The following is a 27,522-nucleotide window of genomic DNA, read 5'->3' as shown; positions in this document are numbered from 1 at the left end:
AAGTGTGTGGAGAGTGACAGCCTGGGTAAATAGTAGTGTGTAAAATGACAGGCCTGGCTCGCAGGGTGTTCATATGACCAAGGATTTACTGTCTTCACTAAACACCAGAGCACATTTCCTCTCCGTCTCTGTGTCTACAAGGACAGAAATGAATGGGGTTTAAAGAAAGGAAATACATTCCTTGTGTCGCTATACATTCCCTCGCTATACTTTTCTTCTCCCCACCTCCCCGGCTGTACTTTGCCTTCTCCCCTCCTCCCTCTCTGTAATCACCCCTACTCCCCCGCTGTACCTTCCTCCTCCACCTCCCTCGCTTTACTTTTACTGCTCCCCCTTCTCCCTCGCTGTACTTTCCTGCTCCCCTAACTCCCTCGCTGTACTTTCCTGCTCCCCTAACTCCCTCGCTGTACTTTCCTGCTCCCCTAACTCCCTCGCTGTACTTTCCCTTCTCCCCCACCTCCCTCGCTGTCCTTTCCGCTCTACCACCTCCCTCGCTGTACTTTTCCTGCTCCCCCACCTCCCTCGCTGTACTTTTACCTGCCCCCCCCATCCCCCATCCTGCATCTCTGTACTCACCCCTGTTCCCAAGCTGCTTTGGAGCTCTAGGCCCTCAGACTCCAGACATCGGCCGGTGGTCCTCCCTTTCTCCCATGTACCTGAAACACACACCACAAGCAACTGGTTACACACAACACACACACCTCAGCTGAGCCATAAAACTTGAGCACAGAGTGAGACAAGGAGGCCTGTGTGGTTACTCTGGTGAAGACTGAGTATTGATAAGGGGGAAGAGGATCCAAACCTATCAAATATTCTCATCAGGCAGCAGGGGAGCGCTGTGTACCTGCCCCCTGGAGGAAGGGTGTGTATGCTGGGGGCCTCATACAGACCAGATAGAAGCAAGGAATGGCAGGAATGGACTGCAAACTGCACCACCATCACAGGTAGGATCTGCACCGCTGCCCATGAGTGCTGTACAGATTCACACATGTCAGAGGTAGAGAAGCGCTGCCTCACCCCTGAAACTGGGTCCCACCTAGAACACCAGGGATCTGTCCAGGATCTACATGCTGTGCTTTCTACCTCCACTTCTTCCTCTGTACTCACCCTGCTGCTCCTCGTCTCGGAGGCGGCGGATGGCAGCTCTGATCAGTTTCCTCTCCTCATACTCATTGGCACCGCGCAGCTGACAGACAGGACAGCCAATACAACACAGGGACAGTGATGCTCAGAACCATTCATGACAAACTCAGAAGGACATATAGAGCTGCAGAAACAGATGAGAAAAACAGGCTGACTAGTAATATAACCATCTAGTCACTAGTCTAGGAAAGTGTGTGCCTATGGAGGCTCGTCTATGGCCTACCGGAGGCTCGTCTATGGCCTACCGGAGGCTCGTCTATGGCCTACCGGAGGCTATGGGGAGGCTCTCTACCGGAGGTTCTCTATGGCCTCTTAGTCTATGGCCTACCGGAGGCTCGTCTATGACCTACGGGAGGCTTGTCTATGACCTACGGGAGGCTCGTCTATGGCCTACCCGAGGCTCGTCTATGGCCTACCGGAGGCTCGTCTATGGCCTACCGGAGGCAGGTTCGTCTATGGCCTACGGCAGGTTCGTCTATGGCCTACGGCAGGTTCGTCTATGGCCTACGGCAGGTTCGTCTATTGCCTATGGAGGCTTGTGAAATATTAGTATTGATGATGTCTAACAGTAAATTCACAAGTAGTGTGTGTGGTGCACATCCACTCCCTCACCAGTCCAGTCAGCTCCTCAATGTCCTGGATGGCTTGCAGTTTCACAGAGAGCACATCTAGGGAGCCCCCCAATTCTGACCTGAGATACAGAAACACACACTGACACATCAGAGTGCTGCTTATATGATAGTTGGTGATGTTTGAACCTGCACATATTAGGGTTGCCTGAGGGGCAGTGTAATCCACATTGGGAGTGTTGTGGACCTCACTGCTCCACTCGGAACTATAGCGTGTGACGGGCAGGGCGGTGGAGTAACCCAAGATGCCAGACAGTTTTTCTTAGATGGGAAAAAAATGTCATGCTTCAGAAAAAGAGATTCCCCAGCATGAGAAACACATAAAGGAGAGAAGCACACAGCCTGGCAAAGACTTCTTCTTCCTCCTCTCCATCCTTGTATATCTATCTGCCTCTCTTTCCCTCTCGCCTCGCCTTATTGGGATTGGAGGAAGTGTGGAAGTTGGAAGAGAATATATTTTACATTCCGCAAGTGAGTAGCAAAGAATAACGTTGCTTTCAGAAGGCTTTTGTTTATGTGCGCGCCCGTGCCTGCACATGTGGTTTATACACATATTCCACCAGCTTTGAAGGGGCATGTCCTGTTATTTTTGTTACCCAAGTTATCTAACTACCACAGCAAATATAACTAATTTAACAGTCATTGTTCCTAATGTGATCCAGTAGGAGTAGATGTAGGAGCTTAGGGCCATTGTCCTCATGTTGGGGATCTGGGAGGTCTGAAGTGCAGCCCAGAACAGGAGTCAGCTAGGAGCAGCATTCTGCTGGAGCCCTGGCTGTCTGCTGGAGCCCTGGCTGTCTGCTGGAGCCCTGGCTGTCTGCTGGAGCCCTGGCTGTCTGCTGGAGCCCTGGCTGTCTGCTGGAGCCCTGGCTGTCTGCTGGAGCCCTGGCTGTCTGCTGGAGCCCTGGCTGTCTGCTGGAGCCCTGGCTGTCTGCTGGAGCCCTGGCTGGCTGCTGGAGCCCTGGCTGGCTGCTGGAGCCCTGGCTGGCTGCTGGAGCCCTGGCTGTCTGCTGGAGCCCTGGCTGTCTGCTGGAGCCCTGGCTGTGGCTGCTGCTGGAGCCCTGGCTGTCTGCTGGAGCCCTGGCTGTCTGCTGGAGCCCTGGCTGTCTGCTGGAGCCCTGGCTGTCTGCTGGAGCCCTGGCTGTCTGCTGGAGCCCTGGCTGTCTGCTGGAGCCCTGGCTGTCTGCTGGAGCCCTGGCTGCTGGAGCCCGGCTGGCTGGAGCCCTGGCTGGCTGCTGGAGCCCTGGCTGCTGGAGCCCGGCTGCTGCTGGAGCCCCGGCTGGCTGCTGGAGCCCCGGCTGGCTGCTGGAGCCCCGGCTGGCTGCTGGAGCCCTGGCTGGCTGCTGGAGCCCCGGCTGTCTGCTGGAGCCCCGGCTGTCTGCTGGAGCCCTGGCTGGCTGCAGTAAAGCTGCTGTAGTAAAGCCAGTCATCAATTAGCAGAGGAGGAGTGGTAAGCCGCCCACAGGGCTTGGCCTAGACGCTCCAGCCTCAACTCACTCACTACCATTACTGCCCAAAGAAAACAAATACAAACTACAATGATGATGATGGGCACACAAAATGATGTTCGCCTGTTAACCCTGTTCCTAATTGGATTCTAATAAATACAAACTGGTGTAATAAACAGACAGGAAGCGGAGGTGGCGCTAAGGCAAAGTCATCCGTTTTCGTCCGTCTGCGTGGCATGACGGGTACTGGCGGTTGCAAATCATTGAATCAGTAAATACTAAAGCCTGCTGTAACGGGTCAATAATGAATAATGAAATACAAATAAATAAAATGAACGCAAACAACTGCATTGACGTCTTTACCTCCAGGATATGGCTTCCAGCTGCCTAATAAAATGGGTGTGCTTTCGTCTGTAGGCTATGCCAGCGATACTGTTAGGGATATCAAATTAGAAATGTATGAGAATACATAAATGTTATGCCTACACAGGTGTGTATTCGCATAACGAAAAATAAAAAATTTGTTCTTCCACCTCCCGTCTCTACTATGGTTTTTCCGATCTGCAGTGTTGTGGCCCAAATTCCCTGAAGGCCTCCCTGGAGAATGATTTTTTATTTATTTAACCTTAAATTTAACTAGGCAAGTCAGTTAAGAACAAATTCTTATTATTTTCAATGATGGCCTAGGAAGAGTGGGTTAACTGCCTTGTTCAGGGGCAGAACGACAGATTTTTACCGTGTCAGCTCAGGGATTCGATCTTGCAACCTTTCGGGTAGAAGTCCAACGCTCTAACCACTAGGCTACCTGCCGCCCCAGAAGGAGATGGAATGCTTTATATGGGTTTGTGTGCTTGTTGTCTCAGTCTCCAGGCAGCTCACCTGGACTGGTACAATCTGTAATAGGTAAGGGGTCTGTCTGTATGTGTGTGTGTGTGTTTGTTTATATTCAGATTCAGGAGGCTCACCTATGTGTGAGTTGGTTCTCTTTGTCGTCGTTCTGGCTGAGATTTGTTGGCCGGAAGCGTTTTCTGGCCAGGGCTGCCTCCATGTCCTCCATCTCCCTCAGCTCTCTGATGGCTGAACGGATCAGCCGTCTCTTATCCAGATCCATCGTCCCATCCAGCTACACACACACACACACACACACACACACACACACACACACACACACACACACACACACACACACACACACACACACACACACACACACACACACACACACACACACACACACACACACACACACACACACACACACACAGGGAAAGAGCGGGAGGGTCAGCAATGGAGCACATTGGAACACACATCTAAGAGAGCTGACAAGACACTCAACCTCTTCCACCACTATTTAAGAACACCCACCCACACAAAACACAAATGTTTGTAACAGACAACATAAAAACAGAGGGTCATGCTCCATTTCCAGAGTGGTAATTAGCCAGTCTGGCTGTGCTGTGCTGCTGGAGCCTTTTGGCCTTCCTCTGCCCTGTAAAGTCAAACAACTGTGGCAGTGCAGTCAAAGCACCTCTGGAATGGCTCCATGCTCACCCCAGCCTCACCATGGGAAACAGGCCCTACCCTCATCTCTCCGGCCTGCCTCGCATGGTAGCCCCATCTGGCCCTCTTAAGACAAGCGTTCAGAAGAGAGGGCAGAGTTATGGCCACCCTGCCCCACCGAACACACACAGCAGAATCCCCAGCATCTTGAAAATGTTATGCCTGATCTCTGATCAGTCGTAGACCAGAGTTAAACGTAATCATTTTGAGTGCTCAGTGTGCAACTTTCCCTTGCTTTGTTAAATAATCCAAGGAAGTTCAACATGGAGAGTGAGCAGTAGGAAGTGTTAGTTGTATATTAGTCTGTGAGAGCCAGGCAGGTTTGTATTGCTGTTGCTGCTGGGTCATGGTTTTATAGTTTGGCGACAAGTCATTTAACTTCAATAAAGCACCGAGTGAGGACCACCTGAGCATGGAGCGGACAATGAGAAACAGACAGCGTCCCAGCTGCTGCTGAGCTAATGGGCTCTAGGAGAGAGGCTGGGCCAGGCTGACCGTAAACCTAATGGGCTCTAGGAGAGAGGCTGGGCCAGGCTGACTGTAAACTAATAGCCCAGCTCTCTAGCTCTCTCTGAGCCCCAGGTACTATCCCATAGACATTCACATCTATGGGTATGTAGCTTCTCTCTGCTATGGAGCAGTTCCCTGGGTGCTGTGGATGGCGGTTGACTGAGACCGCAGATGAAGTGGCTACTTAGAACTCTCATCCCAAAGCACGGAGCCTTTACACATCCTCAAGTGGCTTCATCAGTTAGAGGTGTTTTATTAGACAGAGGCAGGATGAAAAGTGTGTGTGCGTGTATGCGTGTCTGCAGGCAGCACACAGAATGTGTAAACCAGGTGCTTTAAAATGTCAGTGACAGCAGCACAAAGAGTATGGGAGAGTGGAGAGGAAGCAGTCTCCCGTCAGGTGGGACAGGTAGCAGGACTCTACTCCAGACAACAGCAACCTGTCAACACAAGTAGGGATGAAGAGACCCATCTCCTCTGGTAGACAGACTGCATTGGGAGACCTAAAACGTTCCTGGAACAGCCCACATGGCCCAGGCACATCATAAGTGTACCAATGGCTCCCTAACTTAAAGGAGTGTGAGGGGTAGCAGGGGATGTAAACTGGGGTTTAAACAAGCCACCCTGAACAGCCCCTGTAACTGGTAAAGGGGGAACCAGGAGGTACAGTACTACTCGTGGGGAAGGCACAGAGTCACTGGGTTTGAGGCCTCTGTGGTTTAGTCAAATACAGAGCTAAGCGCCTCTTACTCAAGGGGATACCCGTGTAATTTGACTGAGGAGAAAATGTGTGTGTGTGTGTGTGTGTGTGTGTGTGTGTGTGTGTGTGTGTGTGTGTGTGTGTGTGTGTGTGTGTGTGTGTGTGTGTGTGTGTGTGTGTGTGTGTGAGTGAGCGAGAAAGGAAAAAGAGAAGATATGAATGAAGGGGAGACAAAAAAAATAGTTCATGGTGGGATAGGATGTCAGGAGAGAAATTAAGGAAAATGAGTGTCATTATGCCAAAAATGGGCAGACAAGAGCAGAGTGGGAAAGGCCAGGTCATTCCTCACATTCCTGCTGACTCAGGAGTGGAGAGAAGCAAGGAGGGCAATCAGCAACACAGTCAGGGACTGGGACAGAGACAGACAGGCTCACACAGATGACACATGGGCTGGAAGCATGTCCAGAGTAGGACAGGTTCGAGGGCGCAGGCAGGAGAGGAGGAAATGAAAATGCACGTGTTCAATTCCACGCAGTGTCTCTCTCACACACTTCCACCACACAGGGCGGTCCCTTTATCCACAATGAGCTTTTTGCTGTGTTAATGCTATAATTTTATTACATATCCCAATATGCTGCCAAGTCCTTAACTAGGATTGTGTTTTATTTTGAGTAATTTAGAGATGTATCTGTTCATTTTTCAGATAACAGAGAGCGCCTGGAGCCGGAGAGACAAACCAGTGAAAACAGGTGAGAGCTAGGCTACAACTATAGCAGAAATTAAGCACACCAAATACTCCACCACATGCTGCCTGTGTGGGAGGGAGATAATCACATTAATTTATGTTGATCAAGAGGAAGAATGCAATAAAAACTTTCTTCATCCCATGAACAGAGAATGTGACGGAATGCAGATGGACGGTGGTCTGGCTGGCATTACCAGCTGTCCAGATTAATTACCCCAATCCTTACAACACAGACATTTAGATCACAAGATGAAACAATAACTTGTGATCATTAGGACTGACTTTTGCCCCACGCCAACAGCACGTTACTAAGTAACAGCATCAGGTGGGTTCCAAAGAGTCTCCAACTGGCCAACATGTTCACAAGATTTAACCTAACGTCAACCCTGATAGGTCCAGACATGCAGGGCGAGAAAATGACTGTTGGCAGCAGGCCAGCAGCTGTAACCGTCTTTCCCTCCATCTGTCCATTTGGAAAAAGGGGGAAGAAGGAAAAGAAAAACTTGTGCCAACGACTGGGCCGGTACAGGAAAGTAATGAGTAATAGAGCAAATAAAACATACCTTTGACTTGGGCGTCTGCCAAGAAAAACACAAAATAACAAAAAGAACCAGACACGGACACACAGTTATTTCACTTTTGACTCCTAGGTGTGTGTAATCGATACAGGGAGCCCACTGTAGTGGTATACAGTGCCTTCAAGAAATTCATACCCCTTGACTTATTCCACACTTATTCCAGAATTCTAAATGGATTAAATAGACACACAATGACACACAATGTCATAGTGAATGATTGCATTTACATAATCATCCCCACCCCTGAGTCAATACTTTGTAGAAGCACCTTTGGCAGTGATTACAGTTGAGTTTTTCTGGGTAAATCTCTTACAGCTTTCCAAACCTGGATTATTATTTTCAAAATTCTTCAAGCTCTGTCAAATTCACTGTTGACCATTTGCTATACAACCATTTGCAGGTCTTGCTGTAGATTTAAGTAAAAACTGGGTCACTCAGGAACATTCACTGTCCTCTTGGTATGCAGCTCCAGTGTAGATTTGGCCTTGTGTTTTAGGTTACTGTCCTGCTGAAAGGTGAATTCATCTTCCAGTGTCTGGTTGGAAAGCATACTGAACCCCTAGGAATTTTCCCTGTGCTTTGCTCCATTCACTTTCTTTTTTATCCTGAAAAAGTCTGGTCCTTAACAATTACAAGCATACCCATAACATGATGCAGCCACCACTAGGCTTGAAATTTGAAGAGTGGTACCCAGTAATGTATTGAATCGGATTTGCCCCAAACATAACACTTTGTATTCAGGACAAAAATGTAATTGCTTTTCCACATTTTTTGCAATATTACTTTAGTGCCTTGTTGCAAACATGATGCATGTTTTGAATTGTTTTTATTCTTTACAGGCTTTCTTTTCACTCCGTCAATTAGGTTAGTATTGTGGAGTAACTACAATTTTGTTGATCCAGCACAGCCATTAAACTCTAATCGTTTTAAAATTACCATTGGCCTCATGGTGAAACCCCTGTGTCGTTTCCTTCCTCTCTAGCAACTAAGTTAGGAAGGATGCCATTATCTTTGCAGTGACTGGGTGTATTGATACACCCTCCAAAGAGTAATTAATAACTTCACCATGTCCAAAGCCTGCTTTTTTTTCCCTGGGCTTTATTATTGCATTACAGAGGGAATCCATGCAACTTATGTGACTTGTTAAGCAAATGTTTTACTCCTGAACGGATTTAGGCTTGATATAAAGGGGTTGAATACTCTGACGCAATACATTTCAGCTTTACATTTTTTTATATTAATTTGTAATTCTAAAACCCAAATTCCACTTTGACATTATGGGGTATTTTGTGTAGATCAGTGACACAAAATATCAATTGAATCCATTTTAAATTCAGGCTGTAACACAACAAAATGTCGAAAAAGTCAAGTTGTGTGAATACTTTTTGAAGGCACTGCATTTCTATAATGGAACACACCGATATGTAGCAATACCCAGAGGAATCATGTGTTCTTACATTGGAATTATTTTAAATTCTGCTTATTTCAAGGTTTTATTTAACATTGATTTAACCAGGTTAGTCAATTAAGAACATATTCTAATTTGAATTCATCCTGTTAGAATACCCAGCTTTGGTGAAGGCCTTGTCTGCATTAGCATTGGACCCAACACAGAACTTTTGACATGGGAAACAAAATGCTGCATCTGCAGTAACCAAGTATGAACCAGTTGCCCTTAAATTAATGTTTTTGGACTGAGAACCCGCGGCTTGGGTAGGATTCTACGCTAAGCTGGGCTGGCTCTTCTTTTCCAAGATCGTCAGGAACAGTTGGAGGGGGCTGTCAAGCCATTATCCTGGCAACGCTTGTGGAAGGGTGGGTAAGCTCTGCAAGCGGAACTGGCTGGAGCTCCGCAGCATCGTCGCTGCTGGATTTGCTGGCGGCCTTGGTGATTTGATGCTGCTCCTCATCACTCTCCTTCTGGATTTGTTTGGTGAAGCCAATTTGTGATATATATTGTGGCATATTATCTGTTTTGAGCTAGCAAAATAGGCTAAGGCTAATAACACTAACACTTTACAGCTAGCTAAGAAGCTAACTGTAGTGGTGAGGCAAAGTTGAGTGAAGCAACTTCAACAGTAAGCTTGACCACACCCTTATAAATCTAAATCAAATATTATAAGTGGAGGTGTATCACGTTATTCATTTAGCCTACCACAGATTGAGTTTTTCCCACTTTTTATTGAAACCCAAAGGAGTGATTCTAAACCACCCTAGTGGCTTTCCACAGCCCCCATACACCCACAGACGCGCTCTGTCCATTGTGCTAACACAGCAAATAGACAGATATTGCGGCAACCTGTCACTCAATTTTTACTTTTTTATATAGGGACATAAAACCAAAACTGACAGGGGCACACATTTCAACTGAGGGGGCTAGGCCCCCTTTCGCCTCCTTGTGGAGCTGGGCCCGCCCACGCATGGAACTCCTCAACAGAGCCTGCATGAAGAGGATCCCTTCTCTATCCCTTTCATCACTCTTCCGTCTTTCTCTCTGTTACCCCTCTGAAAACAATGGCTGCACAGTATAGTGAGGTATAATCTGGCCCTGGGTTATTCAGTGCATATTAAACTCCTTTATTTCCCATTGGAAGCTACAGGCTGGGGCCAGGCAGGAAACCAAGTCTTTCAGCCGTCTCATATGCAATAAGGCTCTTATATACTATGATCATATTTCCATTTGAAATGGGTGTGGTATGTATTACTCATGTTGTTTGCCAGTGGCATTGGGGAATGGTTCAGAAGGTTTCCCTGTCTGTTATGATGGACTTTCAGTTCTCTTTTATGACAGCTAACAGATAGCTAGTGGTGGGATGCCAAGAAAATAACATGATAAGAGACCCTCCAGTTATATACGTAACTTACCTCTACGGAGTCCATCGCTCTCAACTCTGTTTGTTTGTTCCGGTCTATCTCTCGGTTTGTGCCAGGCTGGCTTCCTCAGTGGCAGCTGGTAATCCGCTCTGACTCGGGTCTGAGGAGTGTGCCATGCCCTTATTAGGACAAACTAACTCTGGGCCTCACACTGGAGTCTGAGGCACTGATCCAATCTGCTGCTTTGCTACACTAACCCCCGTTCAGGAAATTATTACACCCCCAATCATACACACAAACACCCACTTTTCATCCTTTGTTTTGAATATGTTTTCAGCCGTAAACACTTGAGCTCTTACTGGATGCCCGTCAGGATGTCTACCCAAACCACACGTTTGATATACCCGTCAAATGAACAAAAACAGTTGAACTGGAATTGATACATACTTTTCATTGACCAATACGCACGCACACCCGCTGTCAGTCTAAAGTTTACCACACACAACCTTGAGGGTTTGTTGTGCTCTGAGACCAGGCTTGGGGGAGGAGGATTCCTTCCAGAGGTAGGCTGTGATGTAGAGTGAATACAGCCCGGAGTGGAGTAACAGCAGGACGTTGCTCAGGCCGTGTGATTGTAAGTCGCTCGGTACCTTGGGGAAGAAGGTGGCTGGTTTTTCTCTACCCTGACATTCAGCAGAGAGACACTGTCTCTGCCTGCCCGTCATCCTACAGCAGGGATGGGCAACTCCAGTCCTCGGAGGCCTGATTGGTTTCACACTTTTGCTTCAGCTAACACACCAGACTCAACTAATCATGATGTTCAGTTTAGCATTCAATTAGTTTAATGAGCTGTGTTTGCTAGGGATGGAGAAAAAGTGACACCACTTCAGCCCCTGAGGTCTAGAGTTGACCATCCCAGGCCTACAGGGAGAGTGACCAGAGCATGGCAATATGTATTTTCCTCTGTGGTTAAGACCTGGACTGCACTGGCCAGAAGTGTTGAGGCACGGAGTTCAAGACAGCAGCACTGTACTGAACTGTATGTGATCGCAACACCAACACCTCCATGTATCCCTTGCCAAGCCACTCTTCTTAGTGTCTCGTCCACATGACTTCTGACACTTGGCCATGCAGATAATTTGTGATCAACTTTTCAACTAAACCTTGATACCATATTTACTATAGCTTTGCAACAAGCAAGCTGAAACTGCTCAAGAAGTACCCTTGAGATGCAGTCCTCGCCTGACCTCAATCTGAGATTTAGCTATAAAGGCATCATTCTGGAGATAAGTAGGTGACACAATGTAACTAACTATGTGGTACCATTGCTGTGGTGATATTAAGGCTTGGACAGGTATGTAGCTGCTCTGGTTTGTTTTCTCTACTGTAGTGTTTCACCACAGATCGGCAGAGACGGACGTGGGCTTGGTGCTTTATTCCGTGGTGTCCTCAGGAGCCTGTCCCCAGCTGGCGGGCATTATGAGCAGGGCCTGGTGCGTCATAATCGCCCGCTAATTGACAGCAAGTGATTGGGCTACTTCAGCGGAATTACTTTTTGGACAAGTTTGAGGTTTTCATTCCATGGAAATGTGCCATTAGTCTATAAGAAGTTGACTCAAACGGGGCTGCATGCCTTTAAAAGGCTGTTTATTAAAAAGTTATAAGCTCATTTTAACCACAGTACATTAAGTAATTTGACACGTTTCCCATAGGCAGTGAAACAAGGCTCCCAGCTCTGCTCATAACTTCAGATCTATGGTGTATTTGATGGAGGAAATAAAAAGGGTTCAAATGTCACAGGATCGCCTGCCTGCCTTTTTTTCCTCGGCCTCCTCCCTCGTCTCTTCTGTCTGTGAGAACCACCTCACCTCCGTTTCCTAATGCGCCACCTAATGAACCCCTAACTGCCTGGATCTTGAGGCTCCACCTTCCTTTCCCACCAGTGTCATGGTGATCAGGACAGAACAACCCAGGAGAGTGGAGTGGTCCAGCAGAGAGCTATATACTGGCTACAGAACATTCAGTACTGTGAGAATAGTGTCTCGGCTTAGTTAATGCTCCTTTCTGCATAAGTGTTGTTTTTGTTTGACCAAAGTGACGGTTATTAACCTGTGCACGACAGTTTTCAGTTTGAAAAATGCACATTAGTACAGGGAGCCCTTACTAATCATCTGGACGTGTCCCTGTCTACACCTCCTGTCCTTCTCTCTCTCCTGCCATACAGTACCTTCATAAAATATTTACACCCCTTGAATTTTTCAAACTATTGTTACAGCCTGAATTTAAAATGGATTCAAATTGGGATTTAATACCCCATAATGTCAAAGTGGATTTTTAAAATATTTTTTTTATGACTACCTAGTCTCTGTACCCCACACATACAATGATCTGCAAGGTCCCTCAGTTGAGCAGTGCATTTCAGACACAAAGACCAGGGAGGTTTTCCAATGTCTGGCAAAGAAGGGCGCCTATGAGTAAAAATTAAACCTTGAATATCCCTTTGAGCATGGTGATGTTATTAATTACACTTTGAAGGGTGTATCGATACACCCAGTCACTGCAAAGATAAAGGCATCCTTCCTAACTTAGTTGCCGGAGAGGAAGGACACCACAAAGGGATTTCACCATGAGGCCAATGGTGATTTTAAAACAATTAGAGTTTAATGGCTGTGATAATAAATGTAGATAATCCACAATACTAACCTAATTGACAGAGTGAAAAGAAAGCCTGTAAAGAATAAAAACATGCATGTGTTTGCAACAAGGCACTAACGTAATATTGCAAAAAATGTGGAAAATAAATTACATTTTTGTCCTGAATACAAATTGTTATGTTTGGGGCAAATCCGATTCAATACATTACTGGGTACCACTCTCCAAATATCAAGCATAGTGGTGGCTGCATCATGTTATGGGTTAAGGACCAGACTTTTTCAGGATAAAAAAAAGAAAGTGAATGGAGCTAAGCACAGGGAAAATCCTAGGGGTTCAGTATGCTTTCCAACCAGACACTGGAAGATGAATTCACCTTTCAGCAGGACAGTAACCTAAAACACAAGGCCAAATCTACACTGGAGCTGCATACCAAGAGGACAGTGAATGTTCCTGAGTGGCCCAGGTTTTACTTAAATCTACAGCAAGACCTGAAAATGGTTGTATAGCAAATGGTCAACAGTGAATTTGACAGAGCTTGAAGAATTTTGAAAATAATAATCCAGGTGTGGAAAGCTAAGAGATTTACCCAGAAAAACTCAACTGTAATCACGGCCAAAGGTGCTTCTACAAAGTATTGACTCGGGCTGTGAATGATTATGTAAATGCAATCATTCACTATGTCATTGTGTGTAGATGGGTGATGGGAAAACATCTATTTAATCCATTGAGGCCAAAGGTGATTAAAACAGTTGGCTGTGATAGGCCAAAAAAAGAGGAAATTGTAGTTACTCCACAATAAGAACCTAAATGACAGTAAAAACTAGGAAGCCTGTATGTAATAATAAGTATTCAAAAATATGAATGATCAAAAGTATGTGGACACTTCAAGTTTTTCCTCACCGATCGACAAGACATTTCTATATTTAGTTAGTAGTTTTTACCTTTTTCTCTCCAATTGGTAGGTACAGCTTTGTCCCATCGCTGCAACTCCCGTACGGACTCTGGAGAGGCGAAGGTCAAGAGTCATGCATCATCCGAAACACGACCCCCTCCGAGCTGCACTGTTTCTTGACACACTACTTGCTTAATCCGGAAGCCAGCCGCACCAAAGTGTCGGAGGACACACCGTACAGCTGGTGACCGAAGTCAGCATGCATGCGCCCGGCCACCACAAGGAGCGCTAGAGTGCGATGGGACAAGGACATCCCAGCTGGCCAAACCCCCCATAACCCAGTCAATGCTGAGACAATTGTATGCCGCCTCATGTGTCTCTCGGTTGAGGCCAGCAGAGACACTGCTCGGTCGTGGCCGGCTGCGATGCAGTGCCTCAGACCGCTGCGCCACTCGGGCGCCCAACAAACCATTTCTGTATGGACCTTGCTTTGTGCATGGGGGGCATTGTAATGCTGAAACTGCTCCCGACAAACAGTTCATGTGCTGACGTTGCTTTCAGAGGCAGTTTGGAACTCGGTAGCGAGTGTTGCAACCGAGGAAAAAACATTTAAGAGCTTCAGCACTCGGCTTTCACATTCTGTGAGCTTGTGTGGCCTATCACTTCATGGCTGAGCAGTTGTTGCTCCCAGACGTTAGTACTTCAAAATAACAGCACTTAGTTGATCGAGGCAGCTCTAGGAGGGCAGACATTTGACGAACTGACTTGTTGGAAAGGTGGCATCCTATGACAGTGCCACGCTGAAAGTCACTGAGCTCTTCAGTAAGGCCATTCTACTGCCAATGTTTGTCTATGGAGATTGCATGGCGGTGTACTCGATTTTATACACCTGTCAGCAACGGGTGTGGCTGAAATAGCCAAATCCATTTTCTGCCTCCCATTCAAAACCACCATGTTCTCAGTTTCCAATTTCTTTGTTCCTATTGTTTTCAGACCTTTACCTCCATATTTGATCCTAAAAGTATTGCACAACACATGAGGGGAGTTCACACCTACATGCAGCTTAGAGCAACCATTGTAATGCTGTCATAATGTATTTACATTAGAGTGGACAGGCACAAAAGAAAGAGGACCCCTCATCATTGTACACCATGTCACAAGCTTTCTAAGCAGGCCTGGTTCTTTGCTCCTGTTGATGTCCTCTCTGAAATCCCTGATAACAGCAACTTGGTGCATGATGGGTAGCCCTACTCCAAATATGGAACATGTATTTAACCTCACAACACAAGTCTAATTGAATCTCTGCACGACATATTTGTTGGACTTACAACACTTTAATGCGTGAGTTCCAAATACCTCTAATGGTCGCCCCAGCGCGAGTTGTTTTTATGCACGTGATGTTAGAATGTTCTCTCCGTCCCAGAATGTGATTGGTGCGAAACAGTACATTTAATCATCGTTGCCCTCAAGCCAAGGCACGCAGCCTGTTTTTATTTATAGGCTGATTTGAAATTAGTCAATTTCAAATTATTTTAAGTTTTTTTATTTTCTAAGAACAGTTTGAATTGAGGTGTGTTCCGCCTCATTCATTTACAAAAGTATTAATATTACTTTTGCGGCCCAATGAATTTTTCGACATTTCTGACCCAGACAAAATTCCCCAAACAGTTCCCAATTGTTTGTGCAGTTCAAGTCTGCAGACATTTTGCGCATCTCCCACACACACACAGTCTGTTGCCTGCATCGCAGTCATAGCCGTTTTCGTTACCAATAATAACTTTGGAAATGTGTGCGTTTCTATCAAAGTGCCTTATTACATTAAAATACTTTCTATGTGATTTGCATGTGAACTTTACGTCCAATTACAAAAAATACCCTGTTCAGTAACTATGTGGCCACTGAGGGCAAGTTCGATCAGATGGAAAAAATATCTTCTTATACCACTTGGTTGTTTTCAGAGTGCATTCCACAAAGCCGTTTATCATGTCTGCCTTATCCAATGCCCCCATTGAGGTTATAGTCAAGCACAGTCTGGTTTGATTTCTCTCTCTCCCATCAGCTGGTCCACCTTCCCTGTGGCCGACATGGTTGCTGTTTGGACAGTGGAGGACATGTTTGTCATGCCACTTTACTACCAGCTGTTGACCGTTCTCCTCCCCTCTCTGCATCTTCCTGCAGCCGAAAGCAGGCATCGACTTCCTGTTTGACCTGACTGTACCACAGGCCCCTGTGCTGTTGGAGAGCAGATGCTGGAAGAGTGTTGGGACTGCTCTAACAATTGTCCACATACAAAGTGTGTCCTTTGCTGAGATGAGGAGCCAGCATGGTCCTTATCATGGACCCGGACACCCCAAGCCCCTCATACTCATCAATGCATAGATCCTTGTGTGGCACAAAAACTCAACCAAACGTTATTGCCAGGCTGGTAAGAACATTTCTTATTTTGTATAACGGGTCATTTAGGATGGCAGTAGCATTGTTGACGAAATGCAGGCATCACAGCAGAACTAGGAAGCGGTCTTGGGAAAAGAGGTTGGCAAAGGAGGGAGTTGCAAACATAGGAGCTGTGCTCCAGTATTCTCTTAGGGAGTTCTTTACTATCCCTGTGAGAAGGACTATCCTCAGGAAGGTATACATTTCAATAATTGTGGTTGTCCCCCCCCCCCCACTCCTGGCTCTCTTCTCCTGTAGCTCAAAGGTATAGTGATTGGTCTCTACAAGAGGTCGACCAATTAATCAGAATGGACAATTAATTTGGGTCGATTTCAAGTTTTCATAACAATCGGAAATCTGATATATATATAATTTAAAAAATTCTCTTTTCTTTTATATAACTTTATTTAACAAGGCAAGTCAGTTAAGAACACATTCTTATTTTCAATGACAGCCTAGGGGGGTTAACTGCCTTGTTCAGGGGCAGAACGACTGATTTTTACCTTGTCAGCTCAGGGATTCAATCTTGCAACTATACGGTTAACTAGTCCAACGCTCTAACCACCTGCCTCACGAGGAGCCTGCCTGTTACGCGAATGCAGTGAGAAGCCAAGGTAAGTTGTTAGCTAGCATTAAACCTATCTTATAAAAAAAACAATCATAATCACTAGTTATAACTACACATGGTTGATGATATTACTAGTTTATCTAGCGTGTCATGCTGTGCATATAATCGATGCGGTGCGCATTCGCGAAAAAGGACTGTCATTGCTCCAACGTGTACCTAACCATGAACATCAATGGCTCTCTTAAAATCAATACACAGAAGTATATATTTTTAAACCTGCATATTTAGCAAGCAATATTAACCAGGTGAAATTGTGTCACTTCTCTTGCGTTCATTGCACACAGAGTCAGGGTAAATGCAACAGTTTGGGCCGCCTGGCTCATTGAACTAATTTGCCAGAATTTTACGTAATTATGACATAACATTGAAGGTTGTGCAATGTAACAGCAATATTTAGACTTAGGGATGCCATCCGTTAGATAAAATACATAACGTTTCCGTTTTTCACTGAAAGAAAACGTTTTGTTTTCGAAATGATAGTTTCCGGAGTCTACCATATTAAATGACCTAAGGCTCGTATTTCTGTGTGTTATTATGTTATAATTAAGTCTATGATTTGACATTTGATAGAGCAGTCCGACTGAGCGGTGGTAGGCACCAGCAGGCTCGTAAGCATTCATTCAAACATCACTTTCGTGTGTTTTGCCAGCAGCTCTTCACTGTGCTTCAAGCATTGAGCTGTTTATGACTTCAAGCCTATCAACTCCTGAGATTAGGCTGGTGTAACCAATGTGAAATGGCTAGCTAGTTAGCGGCGTGCGCGCTAATAGCGTTTCAAATGTCACTCGCTCTGAGACTTGGAGTAGTTGTTCCCCTTGCTCTGCATGGTTAACGCTGCTTCGAGGGTGGCTGTTGTCGATGTGTTCCTGGTTCGAGCCCAGGTAGGGGCGAGGAGAGGGACAGATGCTATACTGTTACACAGGCAATAGTAAAGTGCCTATAAGAACATCCAATATTCAAAGGTATATGGAATACAAATCGTAGAGAGAAATAGTCCTATAATTACTAGAACTACAACCTAAAACTTCTTACCTGGGAATATTGACTCATGTTAACAGGAACCACCAGCTTTCATATGTTCTCATGTTCTGAGCAAGGAACTTACATTAGCTTTCTTACATGGCACATATTGCACTTTTACTTTCTTCTCCAACACTTTGTTTTTGCATTATTTAAACCAAATTGAACATGACATTATTTATTTGAGGCTAAATTGATTTTAAATTTTGTATTATATTAAGTTCAAATAAGTGTTCATTCAGTATTGTCATTATTACAAATACATTTTTTTTTTTTAATCATCCGATTTTAAATCGGTTTTGGCTTTTTTTTGGTCCTCCAATAATTGGTATTGGCGTTGAAAAATCATAGTCGGTCGACCTCCAGACCAAAAGGACAAATTTCCACTGGTCTAATGTCCATTGCTCATGTTTCCTGGCCCAAGCAAGTGTCTTCTTATTGCTGTCCTTTAGTAGTGGTTTCTTTGCAGCAATTAGACCAAGAAGGTCTGATTTTACACAGTCTCCTCTGAGCAGTTGATGTTGAGATGTGTCTGTAACTTGAACTCTGAAGCATTTATTTGGGCTGCGATTTTTGAGGCTGGTAACTCTAATGAACTTATCCTCTGCATCAGAGGTAACTCTGGGTCTTCCATTCCTGTGGCAGTCCTCATGAGAGCCAGTTTCATCATAGTGCTGGAAAGCCCCATGTTGCAAGGATCTGTACACAATTCCCGGAAGCTCAAAATGTCCCAGTTATTCCATAGCCTGCATACTCAGACATGTCACCCATTGAGCATGTTTGGCATGTTCTGGATCGACGTGTACAGTGTGTTCCAGTTTCCGCCAATATCCAGCAACTTTGCACAGCCATTGAAGAGGAGTGGGACAATATTCCACAGGCCACAATCAATAGCCTGATCAACTCCATGCGAAGGAGATGTGTAGCGATGCAATAGGCAAATGGTCACACTAGTACTGACTGGTTTTCAGATCCCCACCCATACTTTGTTTATGTATCTGTGACCAAGAGGCATATCTGTATTCCCAGTCATGTTAAATCCATAGATTAGTGCCTAATGAATGTATTTCAATTGTCCGATTTCTTTATAGGAACTGTAACTCAGTAAAATCTTTAATTGTTGAATGTTGTTCATATTTATGTTCAGTATAAGCTCAATCAATTAACTGACCAACATTTCGATCCCACACATGATTATCCCTCAGTGTTTTTATAAAAACAGGTCACTGCAACCTGGACTCCGGGGTAGACAAACTTAATTTAAAAAAAAGAAATTACACAGAATTAACTAGGCAAGTCAGTTAAGAACAAATTCTTATTTACAATGACGGCCTACCAGGAAACTGTGGGTTAACTGTCAAGCTCGGGGATTCGATCAAGCAACCTTTCGGTTACTGGGCCAACGCTTTAACTATTAGGCTATCTGCCGCCCCAACACTCAAATTATTATGATACATAAGGTATGTATCATTTGTGGATGTCCATAATCCATTTCGTATGACATGTTACCCATTTCATATGGCATGTTACAAGTTTCAATTCGTACGATGTTACCAATTTGCAAAAGTATAATACACATCTGCTCGTCGAACATCAAAATTCTAAAATCATGGGCATTAATATGGAGTTGGTCCCCCCCTTTGCCGCTATAAACAGCCCCCACTCTTCTGGGAAGGCTTTCCACTAGATGTTGGAACATTGCTGCGGGGATTTGCTTCCATTCAGCCACAATAGCATTAGTGAGGTAGGGCACTGATATTGGGTGATTAGGCCTGGCTCGCAGTCTGCATTACAATTCAACCCAAAGGTGTTCAATGAGGTTGAGGTCAGGGCAGGCCAGTCAAGTTCTTCCACATCGAGCTCAACAATCCATTTCTTTATGGACCTCGTTTTGCACAGGGGGCATTGTCATGCTGAAACAGGAAAGGGCCTTCCCCAAACTGTTGCCACAAAGTTGGAAACACAGAATTGTCTAGAATGTAATTGTGTGCAATAGTGTTAAGATTTCCCTTCGCTGGAACTAAAGGGACTAGCCCAAACCATGAAAAACAGCCCCAGACCACTATTCAGCCACCAAACTTTACAGTTAGCACTATGCATTAGGGCAGGTAAGGGTTCTCCTGGCATCCACCAAACCCAGATTCGGCAATCGGATTGCCAGATGGGGAAGCGTGATTCATCACTCCAGAGAATGCGTTTCCACTGCTCCAGAGTCCAATGGTGGAAAGTTTTAACTACCAAGCTTAAACTTGTGTGCAGCTGCTCGCCATGGAAAACCATTTCATGAAGCTCCCGACCTTGTGCTGAAGTTGCTTCCAGAGGCAGTTTGGAATTCGGTAGTGATTGTTGCAACCAAGGACCTGTTCTGTGAGCTTGTGTGGCCTACCACTTCGCAGCTGAGCCGTTATTGCTCCTAGACATTTCTACTTCACAATAACATAACTTACAGTTGACCGGGGCAGCTCCAGCAGGGCAGAAATTTGATGAACCGACTTGGAAAAGTGTCATCCTTCAACGTGATGGTGCCACGTTGAAAGTCACAGAGCTCTTCAGTAAGGCCCTTCTACTGCCAATGTTTGTCAATGGAGATTGCATGGCTGTGTACCCGAATCCACAAATTTGAATGGCAGGGCACATACATTATATAAAATACATTATAAAAAAGTATGTTACGAATTCCTAACGCTAACATTAGCTAGGTGGCTAACGTTAGCTGGGTTAGGGGTTACGGTTAAAGGGTTGGGGTTAGCTAACATGCTGTCATGCCCAATTATTCTCAGGTCTGTAAAAAAATTTTTTTAAATCTATAGTTTAATTACACACAAAATGATAAATAAAGCAGGGTATATTTCACACTCACCATGTTCCGAAGCGACGGTTCATCCAATGTTGAATATCTTTCAGCTGACATTTTCAGTATTTAGGGTAACGTCACAATGACAGGTAAAATGTTAACTCAAAAAGGAAGAAAAAGCCGGCTTTTGATTTGGAAACGTCCTTCAAACAAAGAACCAGGCGCGTTAAACGTGGGGACCCTATGCGTTTAATAAAGCAGACCAGCAGGATATAAATGCTGGCAACAATTGTGTCCCAAAAGACAAGTCCCCCTTTCACGTGTCGGAATTGATGATCCACCTGCTCGAATATTTACGGTTTCTTCCAAGCAACTTTACATAGAACTTGTCTTATCACAATGCAAATTCCTGCCACAAAATAACTTTTGGATTACGTTAATAAGAAACGACTGGAGTGCTCTAGAGATGGAAAAACATATACTTTTTAAACTCTGCCTTTTATTACTTCTCTCTCCTAAAACCTTTAGAATACGAGAACCGGAGTTTGAAACAGAAAGCGCGAGCTTTGAATCCAGAATTCCCACTAATGCTAGGTCTGTCCCGCCCATTCAATAGACTCCTCGACCAATTGAAAAACAGATTTTCAAAACTAACACTGTGGATGGATTGTTTGTCATGAAGTAATGAATTATTTTTTCAAAAATCTTGCTTATTTATAAAAAAATATTTTTTTTTAAATAAACAAGTAGATTACATATTTTCTCTTTGGACATGCAATAGTGTTATGTTGTACTTAACATTTCTCTACTTGTCAAAAGTTAACTAATATTTAGATTGATCCAATATCTATATATGGTCAATAAAGTAAGCTATAATGTATGTAACTTGGAAAGTCCTGTTATGCCGAAATGTGCACGGGGGGAGGGGGCAGGACCGAGGTTGGGAAACCCAGCTATAGGATGTCAACCTCATGCATAGACAAATTAATATGCTGAATTATGATGTTTCAAAAGGCAGTGGCACAAATAGCTGAGTAGAGTGCGCCCACCAGTGGACAATATGAGAACTACCTGAAGGCAATCGCCGATGGCCACCCTTGTGGGGGCTAAAGTGCCTTCAGAAAGTTCAACATCAGTAGCTCTAAGGAAGGGGAAAATAGAGTACCATTGACAAAATACTCATTTGAATCGTGCAAAGCTCACTCCCGTCACACTGCAGTAACCAGCAACATATGTGATATGTGCAGTTTTTACATGTGGAGGGTTCAAAGCATTATAGCCAATTTTGATTCTAGGAAAATAGCGATGTGATTAATACTTAGTATTGAGGACACTCTTTTACATTAACAGTCATCCACAAGCACCAAAACACTGATACTAAGGATTTATTAAAAGTATGAAGATAATATCACAAAGCATACAAAAAACAAACAGTTCAATAGGTGCAGCCCGAAATACAAATAATGCTTTGATACTGTATGTGTCATTGATTTTGCATTATTCAGTGAAGAGTACAATTTCTTTGTGGAGCTTTAAGATTTCTTACATACCTGTACACGTTTTACATAGGTTTTTCAAGAGTATATTAAGGTGGGTCTCCTAAATTCTATACAATTTATATTAAAAGTTTAAAAGATTACAAAAAGCTGAAAGTTATATTACAAACTATTGGAATCATTCAAATATTTAAGTTTCACTCTTTAGACTTTAAAAAGAAAGAGCAACTGAAACCTACAGAAACACACACACAGGCAATAAAGAGACTCTGGTCATGTTCCAGGAGGACTACATTGCATTGCATCAACCACTGGTTTTGCACCACATCTTCTGATGCACAATCTGGCATCAGATTGTTATACAATTTGTGGTTTGCTGATATGTTAAACACCTTCCCAAGTGTAGTGAGATCTGGCAGGCATTGGCAATGTAGCCAGCCAGTAACGCCACCACTGTTAGAGTGACAGACTACCGCACACAGAAAAAGCCTTTGGTGATTGTCTGCAGCTCTTTCCAGACAGTCTTGCCCTCACTCATCTTCCTGTTCTTTGTTTTGCTTCTTAGGCACCTATAAATGAACGTTGATACAGAAAAACATTCAACTATAAACAAATAATTATAGCCACCATAGAGGCTCTAAAGACATAAGGATTATTTACCTTTGATGGCCCTGCATTCCTTGGTCCTTTAATCCTTGGTCCCTCATTGTTTTCTTTTAGGGGAGGTCTGGCAGATGGACACAACATATTTCATTACATTTGGAAGCCTTAGCACTATATTATACAAAAGAGAACACTTTCAACCCTAGTTCTGTAACACAAGACATAATCCAAATATGATGTACCCAAACAATTTCAAATGAAGTTGTGCCAAATCAAATTAAACATTTATTACATTATTACAGCAAGTGTCATTGTTCTTACCCCACAGCTGCTGCAGAGTTGGATTTGTGGCCTTCACTGAATAGCAAGTGGCCCCCCTCTGCCTCATTCCCATACTGGGGCCTGTTCTTCACCTGAGGATCACAGTTTGAGATCTTCCCTGGAATGGGTAGCACACTGTGGATTCTCTGCCATTCATTTGGGCTTTGCACCTGGGGCTTCTCTCTGTCCAGCCCATCCAAGGGGACCACTTTAGACGCAAGCATGTGCACACACAAGATTTGATGTAAAAATTTTACATGGGTGGATAGATGGAACCCAAGCAACATCGACTTTGTTTTAAAGAAATCAGTGATCAGTTCAAAAAGATTGTGCATTGGTGAACGTGGGGTTCAGTGTCTTACATTGGTGCTTAAGTCTCCTCTGCACCTCAGAGGAACTCCATCCACGGCTCTCTTTGAGAGGAAGAGATGGTTTTTGAAAGGACACTTTGTTGACCTTATCCACTAAGGGAGTCGTGCGAGGTCGGAGGTCACATTTATCCTGTAAACAAAGTGTCAGGATATACTCAATTACTAGGTAATTACTATGGAACAGCATGTTAGCGCAATGAAAATACTGGAGTAATTACAATGTTAATACACAGGAATGGGAGCAAAGTGTTATCAGATTTGTTCTACCTCTGTCAAAACAACTGTTTTCTCCCTCATTGGTAATGTGACAGGACTATTTGACCTTAATGGCATACACTATTTGAACATGATCTACATTATACAGCACCATCTCTTGCACTGTAAATAATTTACCTGGTGGTGAAAGACAACGGCCTCCTCCAGGGCTACTCCACAGAACTCACAGGGAATGACCACGTCTCTCTGTAGTGGACTGGCAGGTGGACTGTAGGAAAGCGGGGAGACTGAACGGGGGAAGCTAGGGGTGTCAGGTGGGATGTGCAGAAGACCACCAGCACCCCTAGCAATCCTGCCATCGTAGCATGGAGATGGAGGTCGCTTGCTGAAAGATGCAAAGGCTGAGGCAGGACTACAGCCAGTCTGAAAGACAACAGAGGCAGGTGTGAGGGGAAAATAATGTATTTCTGTTAACCAGATAGGTCGTGGCTAGCTACCCTCAGGTGATTACCACATGATACACACTATCGATCAGTCCTGAGGTGGAAAATTACTAACAGTCACACATTGTGGCATTCCTCAATAACTATTTACATGAAATAATTATGTTCTTAAAGGGGATGGGGGAGATACCAAGTGCAAGACACAAACTGGACAGTGAATAATGAATTGTTTTTGTGTTGTTTCTGCATGTCAGTTTGTTTTAGATAGATTGTTTGCCTTCGTGCTTAGTTTGTGGATCCCACTGTGAGAATGAATGTATGTGGATTTGTGTGTGTGGGGAAGGAATGTATATTGACTTGACTGAGTAGTGTAGAAAAACAATGGAAAACAAATTGTCAAAAACAAAAATAATAATTAACTGTACTCAGGAGGAGATTCTAGGAAACTAGTCCAGAGTGAGCAAACAAGAGCAACAAAACAATGTGCACTCAAAGTAAAGAAATAAGGGGCCTGAGTTTATAACCAACTGCTGCTCGCATGTAAAGGAAATTGATTCCCTGGTCAGTTCAGGCTGACTTGTAGGCAAACAGCAAAATATCCTTCTAACCTGGTGTAAAATGAGGTCCTCTTCAGGAAACAGCTTCTCACAGAACTCACAGGGCAACATGGTGTCTACATGGGAGAAAAAGAGCAGAGAAATAATGGGTAAAGTAAGAAATATGATTTTATGCCAAACTTGTTTTTAAATCATGACAGGGTTGAAGAAAGTCCAAATGTTAAAGGGAGAGGAGGGCAACATACTGTAACAATATCAATCTCACATGAAAACAAACAAGGACAATAACTGGTATTTTAGTTGATCTGACCTGTCTGGTCATGTTCTGGCGCTGTAATGGTGCCAGTGGTGATATGTTGGTAGTTGTTATTAGGGGGAGAGATAAGAGAGCCGCTGCTGGACATCCTTCCAAATTTGTGGTCCCAGACATCTGTCCACAATGCCCCCGCTCCTCCCCCTACATCCCCTGTGTCTCCATCACTCTGCAGGCTAAGGGCCAGAAGGTAGTCCAGGCTGGCAGAGTCTTCTCCCAGTGGTTTGTCTGCAGGCCATGCCAATGATGCCATGCTGTTATTGTTGTTGCCCAGCACTGCAGCTTCCTGTTCCAGCACTGGGTGACAACACATGAGATGTTTTTACAATCACACAAAAAAGTTATTCAATTAAACAGTTTTCTACTTTAATATAGGCCAGGGCATTTGATCAATACCAGACTAAGTTGAAGTAAATGTGTGTAATTTTTTGAGGGTAATGTGAAAACTTTGTATGAGCCATTGGCAGGCTTACAGTGGCTGAAGTCTGTATTCCTAGGGGCAATGTTCCCCCTTCCTCCCTGGCCCACTTGCCCCCGGGTGCTGTTGTGCACTCTGGCCTCCAGTGGCCGTGGTAGGGCCCTGCGGTCAGACGCACTGGCGTTGTTGTTCTTGTGGCCTTCTCCCTCCTGGGCCCTCAGCAGGTTACGGATGGAATGAGATTCAAACCATGTTCCTGGAGACTGGGTCTCTGCTGGGCTGAGAGTTGCCCGGCTGTTGTTTCTCTCTTGAGGTGGTGTGAGGCTACCACACAAGGCTGGATGGACAGCTTGCTCCCTCAACATTACATTGCACTTGCAGAATTGACAGGGCTCTGTGCGCGTCCCACAATAATCCTCATGCTCCTTGGACTGACTGAAAACCAGCTCCAGTTCACAGTACTGACACGGCACCATCCGCTGATTGCACTCAGATCTCTGGAAAAGAGGAGGTCAGATGAAAATGCAAAGAAATACATAATCTGTGACCATCACAAGGTCTCCATTCTAATACAAGTTGTACATACCTGGTGGGATTCCATGAGGCTTTTCTCAATCTTTAAACCGCACTTACATTTCATCTGAAATTAAAATAAAATGTTTGTGAAGCCTCCTGTATAACAAAAATACAGAAACTTTGGGATGATGTTCACTCAAGTATCTAGTTCAGCCACTTCCCGGCTCCAACACGCTCCATCTTTAGCACCATACCTGCATGTGCTCCTGTTCCTTGTGCTGCTGCAGATCTGAACGGGGCACTGGCTCTTGGCATACATCACACAGAGCAATATTCCGGCGACAGTGACTCTCATGAGTAGTGAAATTAGCCTCTGGAATGTCATGCTGACTAGAAAGTGAGAGAGACGAAAAGGAGCAAGAAAGAGGAGTCAGACAGAATGTATCTATTAACATTGTGCCTACTTCTCAATTTGCCTGAATCTTCATAAACTACATGACCAAAAGTATGTGGACACCTGTTCGTCAAACATCTCATTCCAAAATCATGGGCATTGATATGGAGTTGGCCCCCCTTTGCTGGTATAACAGCCTCCACTCTTCTGGGAACATCGCTGCAGGGATTTGCTTCCATTCAGCCACAACAGCATTAGTGAGGTCGGGCACTGATATTGGGCGATTAGGCCTGGCTTGCAGTCGGCGGTCCAATTCATCGACAAAGGGTGTCCACATACTTTTTTTATTTTTAATAAAAGCGTACTTACCAATTGGCACAGAACTGTGTGCTTTCATTTGCCATGGCTTGCAGGGACATAAAAGGGAAAAAAATAGGATACAATTGCCAAGTGACATTCGAAACTGGGGTGGGAACCAATCCACTGAAGAAATCTGTGGCATCAAAGATTTCCTGTTATACCTAGTTTGTTAGATAGCAATAACTACCCACATTATTGCTAGTCTCAGTATTGTTCTCAAGTTCTCTCCCCAAAATAATCGTATCGTTAACGTTCGATAATTAGCACACAGGCTAGCTCGAAAACGTTCCCATTTTGTACCGTCATTTGGTTGACAATGACCAAGCAAATATGCAACGTAGTTAGCTATCGTTTCTGTTCAATGCCGATAGCTTCGATTTAGCCACATATACCCTTATCTATGAATGAGAAAGTTACATACCTCCTGCTGCTGTGACTTGGTCCCTTGTTTACTTCGCTGGTAGCTAGGCGTTAGTTGGCTAGTAGCTAGCTAAAGATGAGGCTTTAAATCGCTGTTTTCAATAGCTAATGTCAGAATAAACTTCGAGAGACAAGAAAGCCCTTATGCTGCTTACTTTTTTTAGTTTCACCCTAGCTAGCTTTCTGATTTCCAAGATAGTTAATGCAAACCATGTTAGCAAGTGTTTCCTGAAAGCAGCTACCAAGTGACGCACAAGTATCTAGTATCTGATTCGCTAATCGAAATACTGTTGACCAATGAGACCACCACCCAAAACGGTCAACAAACACTTCGTCAAAATGAATAGTATTTGTGAATGTTGACTTCGGACATTTAATTGACCATGTTGATTTTGATAACCAATAGCCTAGGACATATTGATGAGAGTGGTTGTTAAAAGTAGTAGATGTGATCTTATGCCAGGCAGAGGGAGAGTGGAAGCAGTGAATGGTCAAGATGGGTTATTATCAAGAAAAGGTGTCATTTAGTCTTTAAAAAACCCCAC

The 27,522-nt window shown here is 44.4% G+C and overlaps 2 protein-coding genes across 8 annotated transcripts in view; both read right to left on the bottom strand.

The window, feature by feature from the left end:
- The window catches only part of LOC124036345 (smoothelin-like), a 70,972-nt gene extending 49,882 nt beyond the window's left edge, over positions 1–21,090 (bottom strand). For 2 of the 7 annotated variants that reach the window (XM_046350802.1, XM_046350801.1), the window contains exons 1-6: positions 20,616–21,087; positions 13,724–13,783; positions 4,186–4,343; positions 1,756–1,834; positions 1,108–1,186; positions 577–656 (exon numbers count right to left, since the gene is read on the bottom strand). In XM_046350802.1, coding sequence (XP_046206758.1) covers positions 577–656; positions 1,108–1,186; positions 1,756–1,834; positions 4,186–4,343; positions 13,724–13,783; positions 20,616–20,666 — 507 coding nt within the window. In that variant the 5' untranslated portion in view covers positions 20,667–21,087. Of the gene's footprint in view, positions 1–576; positions 657–1,107; positions 1,187–1,755; positions 1,835–4,185; positions 4,344–13,723; positions 13,784–20,615 lie in introns of all 7 variants that reach the window. The other 5 variants (XM_046350808.1, XM_046350800.1, XM_046350805.1 and 2 more) reach the window with 5 other exon arrangements.
- An 826-nt stretch (positions 21,091–21,916) lies between these two features.
- LOC124036342 (TRAF-type zinc finger domain-containing protein 1-like) lies at positions 21,917–27,274 on the bottom strand. The gene is made up of 12 exons (XM_046350796.1): positions 26,979–27,274; positions 26,567–26,603; positions 26,058–26,193; positions 25,874–25,927; positions 25,343–25,784; positions 24,867–25,166; positions 24,608–24,672; positions 23,734–23,979; positions 23,332–23,470; positions 22,970–23,177; positions 22,706–22,772; positions 21,917–22,614 (listed from the first exon to the last, which is right to left on the bottom strand). Exons 2-12 carry the CDS (start codon positions 26,599–26,601, stop codon positions 22,576–22,578), a joined length of 1,731 nt encoding a protein of 576 aa, XP_046206752.1. The 5' UTR covers positions 26,602–26,603; positions 26,979–27,274; the 3' UTR covers positions 21,917–22,575.
- Positions 27,275–27,522: the final 248 nt, after the last annotated feature.

This window comes from Oncorhynchus gorbuscha, linkage group LG05, assembly GCF_021184085.1.
Source record: "Oncorhynchus gorbuscha isolate QuinsamMale2020 ecotype Even-year linkage group LG05, OgorEven_v1.0, whole genome shotgun sequence".
Taxonomy (NCBI): Eukaryota; Metazoa; Chordata; class Actinopteri; order Salmoniformes; family Salmonidae; genus Oncorhynchus; species Oncorhynchus gorbuscha.
The sequence above is the reverse complement of the archived record's forward strand: the minus strand, read 5'-3'. Positions and strand labels throughout refer to the sequence as shown.

Coding starts and splice junctions, on each gene's coding strand:
- LOC124036342 (XM_046350796.1), bottom strand. CDS start 26,601: ATGGCAAATGAAAGCACACAGTTCTGTGCCAATTG. Junction 26,194..26,566: donor ACACAGTTCTGTGCCAATTG/GTAAGTACGCTT, acceptor CTCACTTTCTAG/TCAGCATGACATTCCAGAGG. Junction 25,167..25,342: donor GAATACAGACTTCAGCCACT/GTAAGCCTGCCA, acceptor GTTGTCACCCAG/TGCTGGAACAGGAAGCTGCA.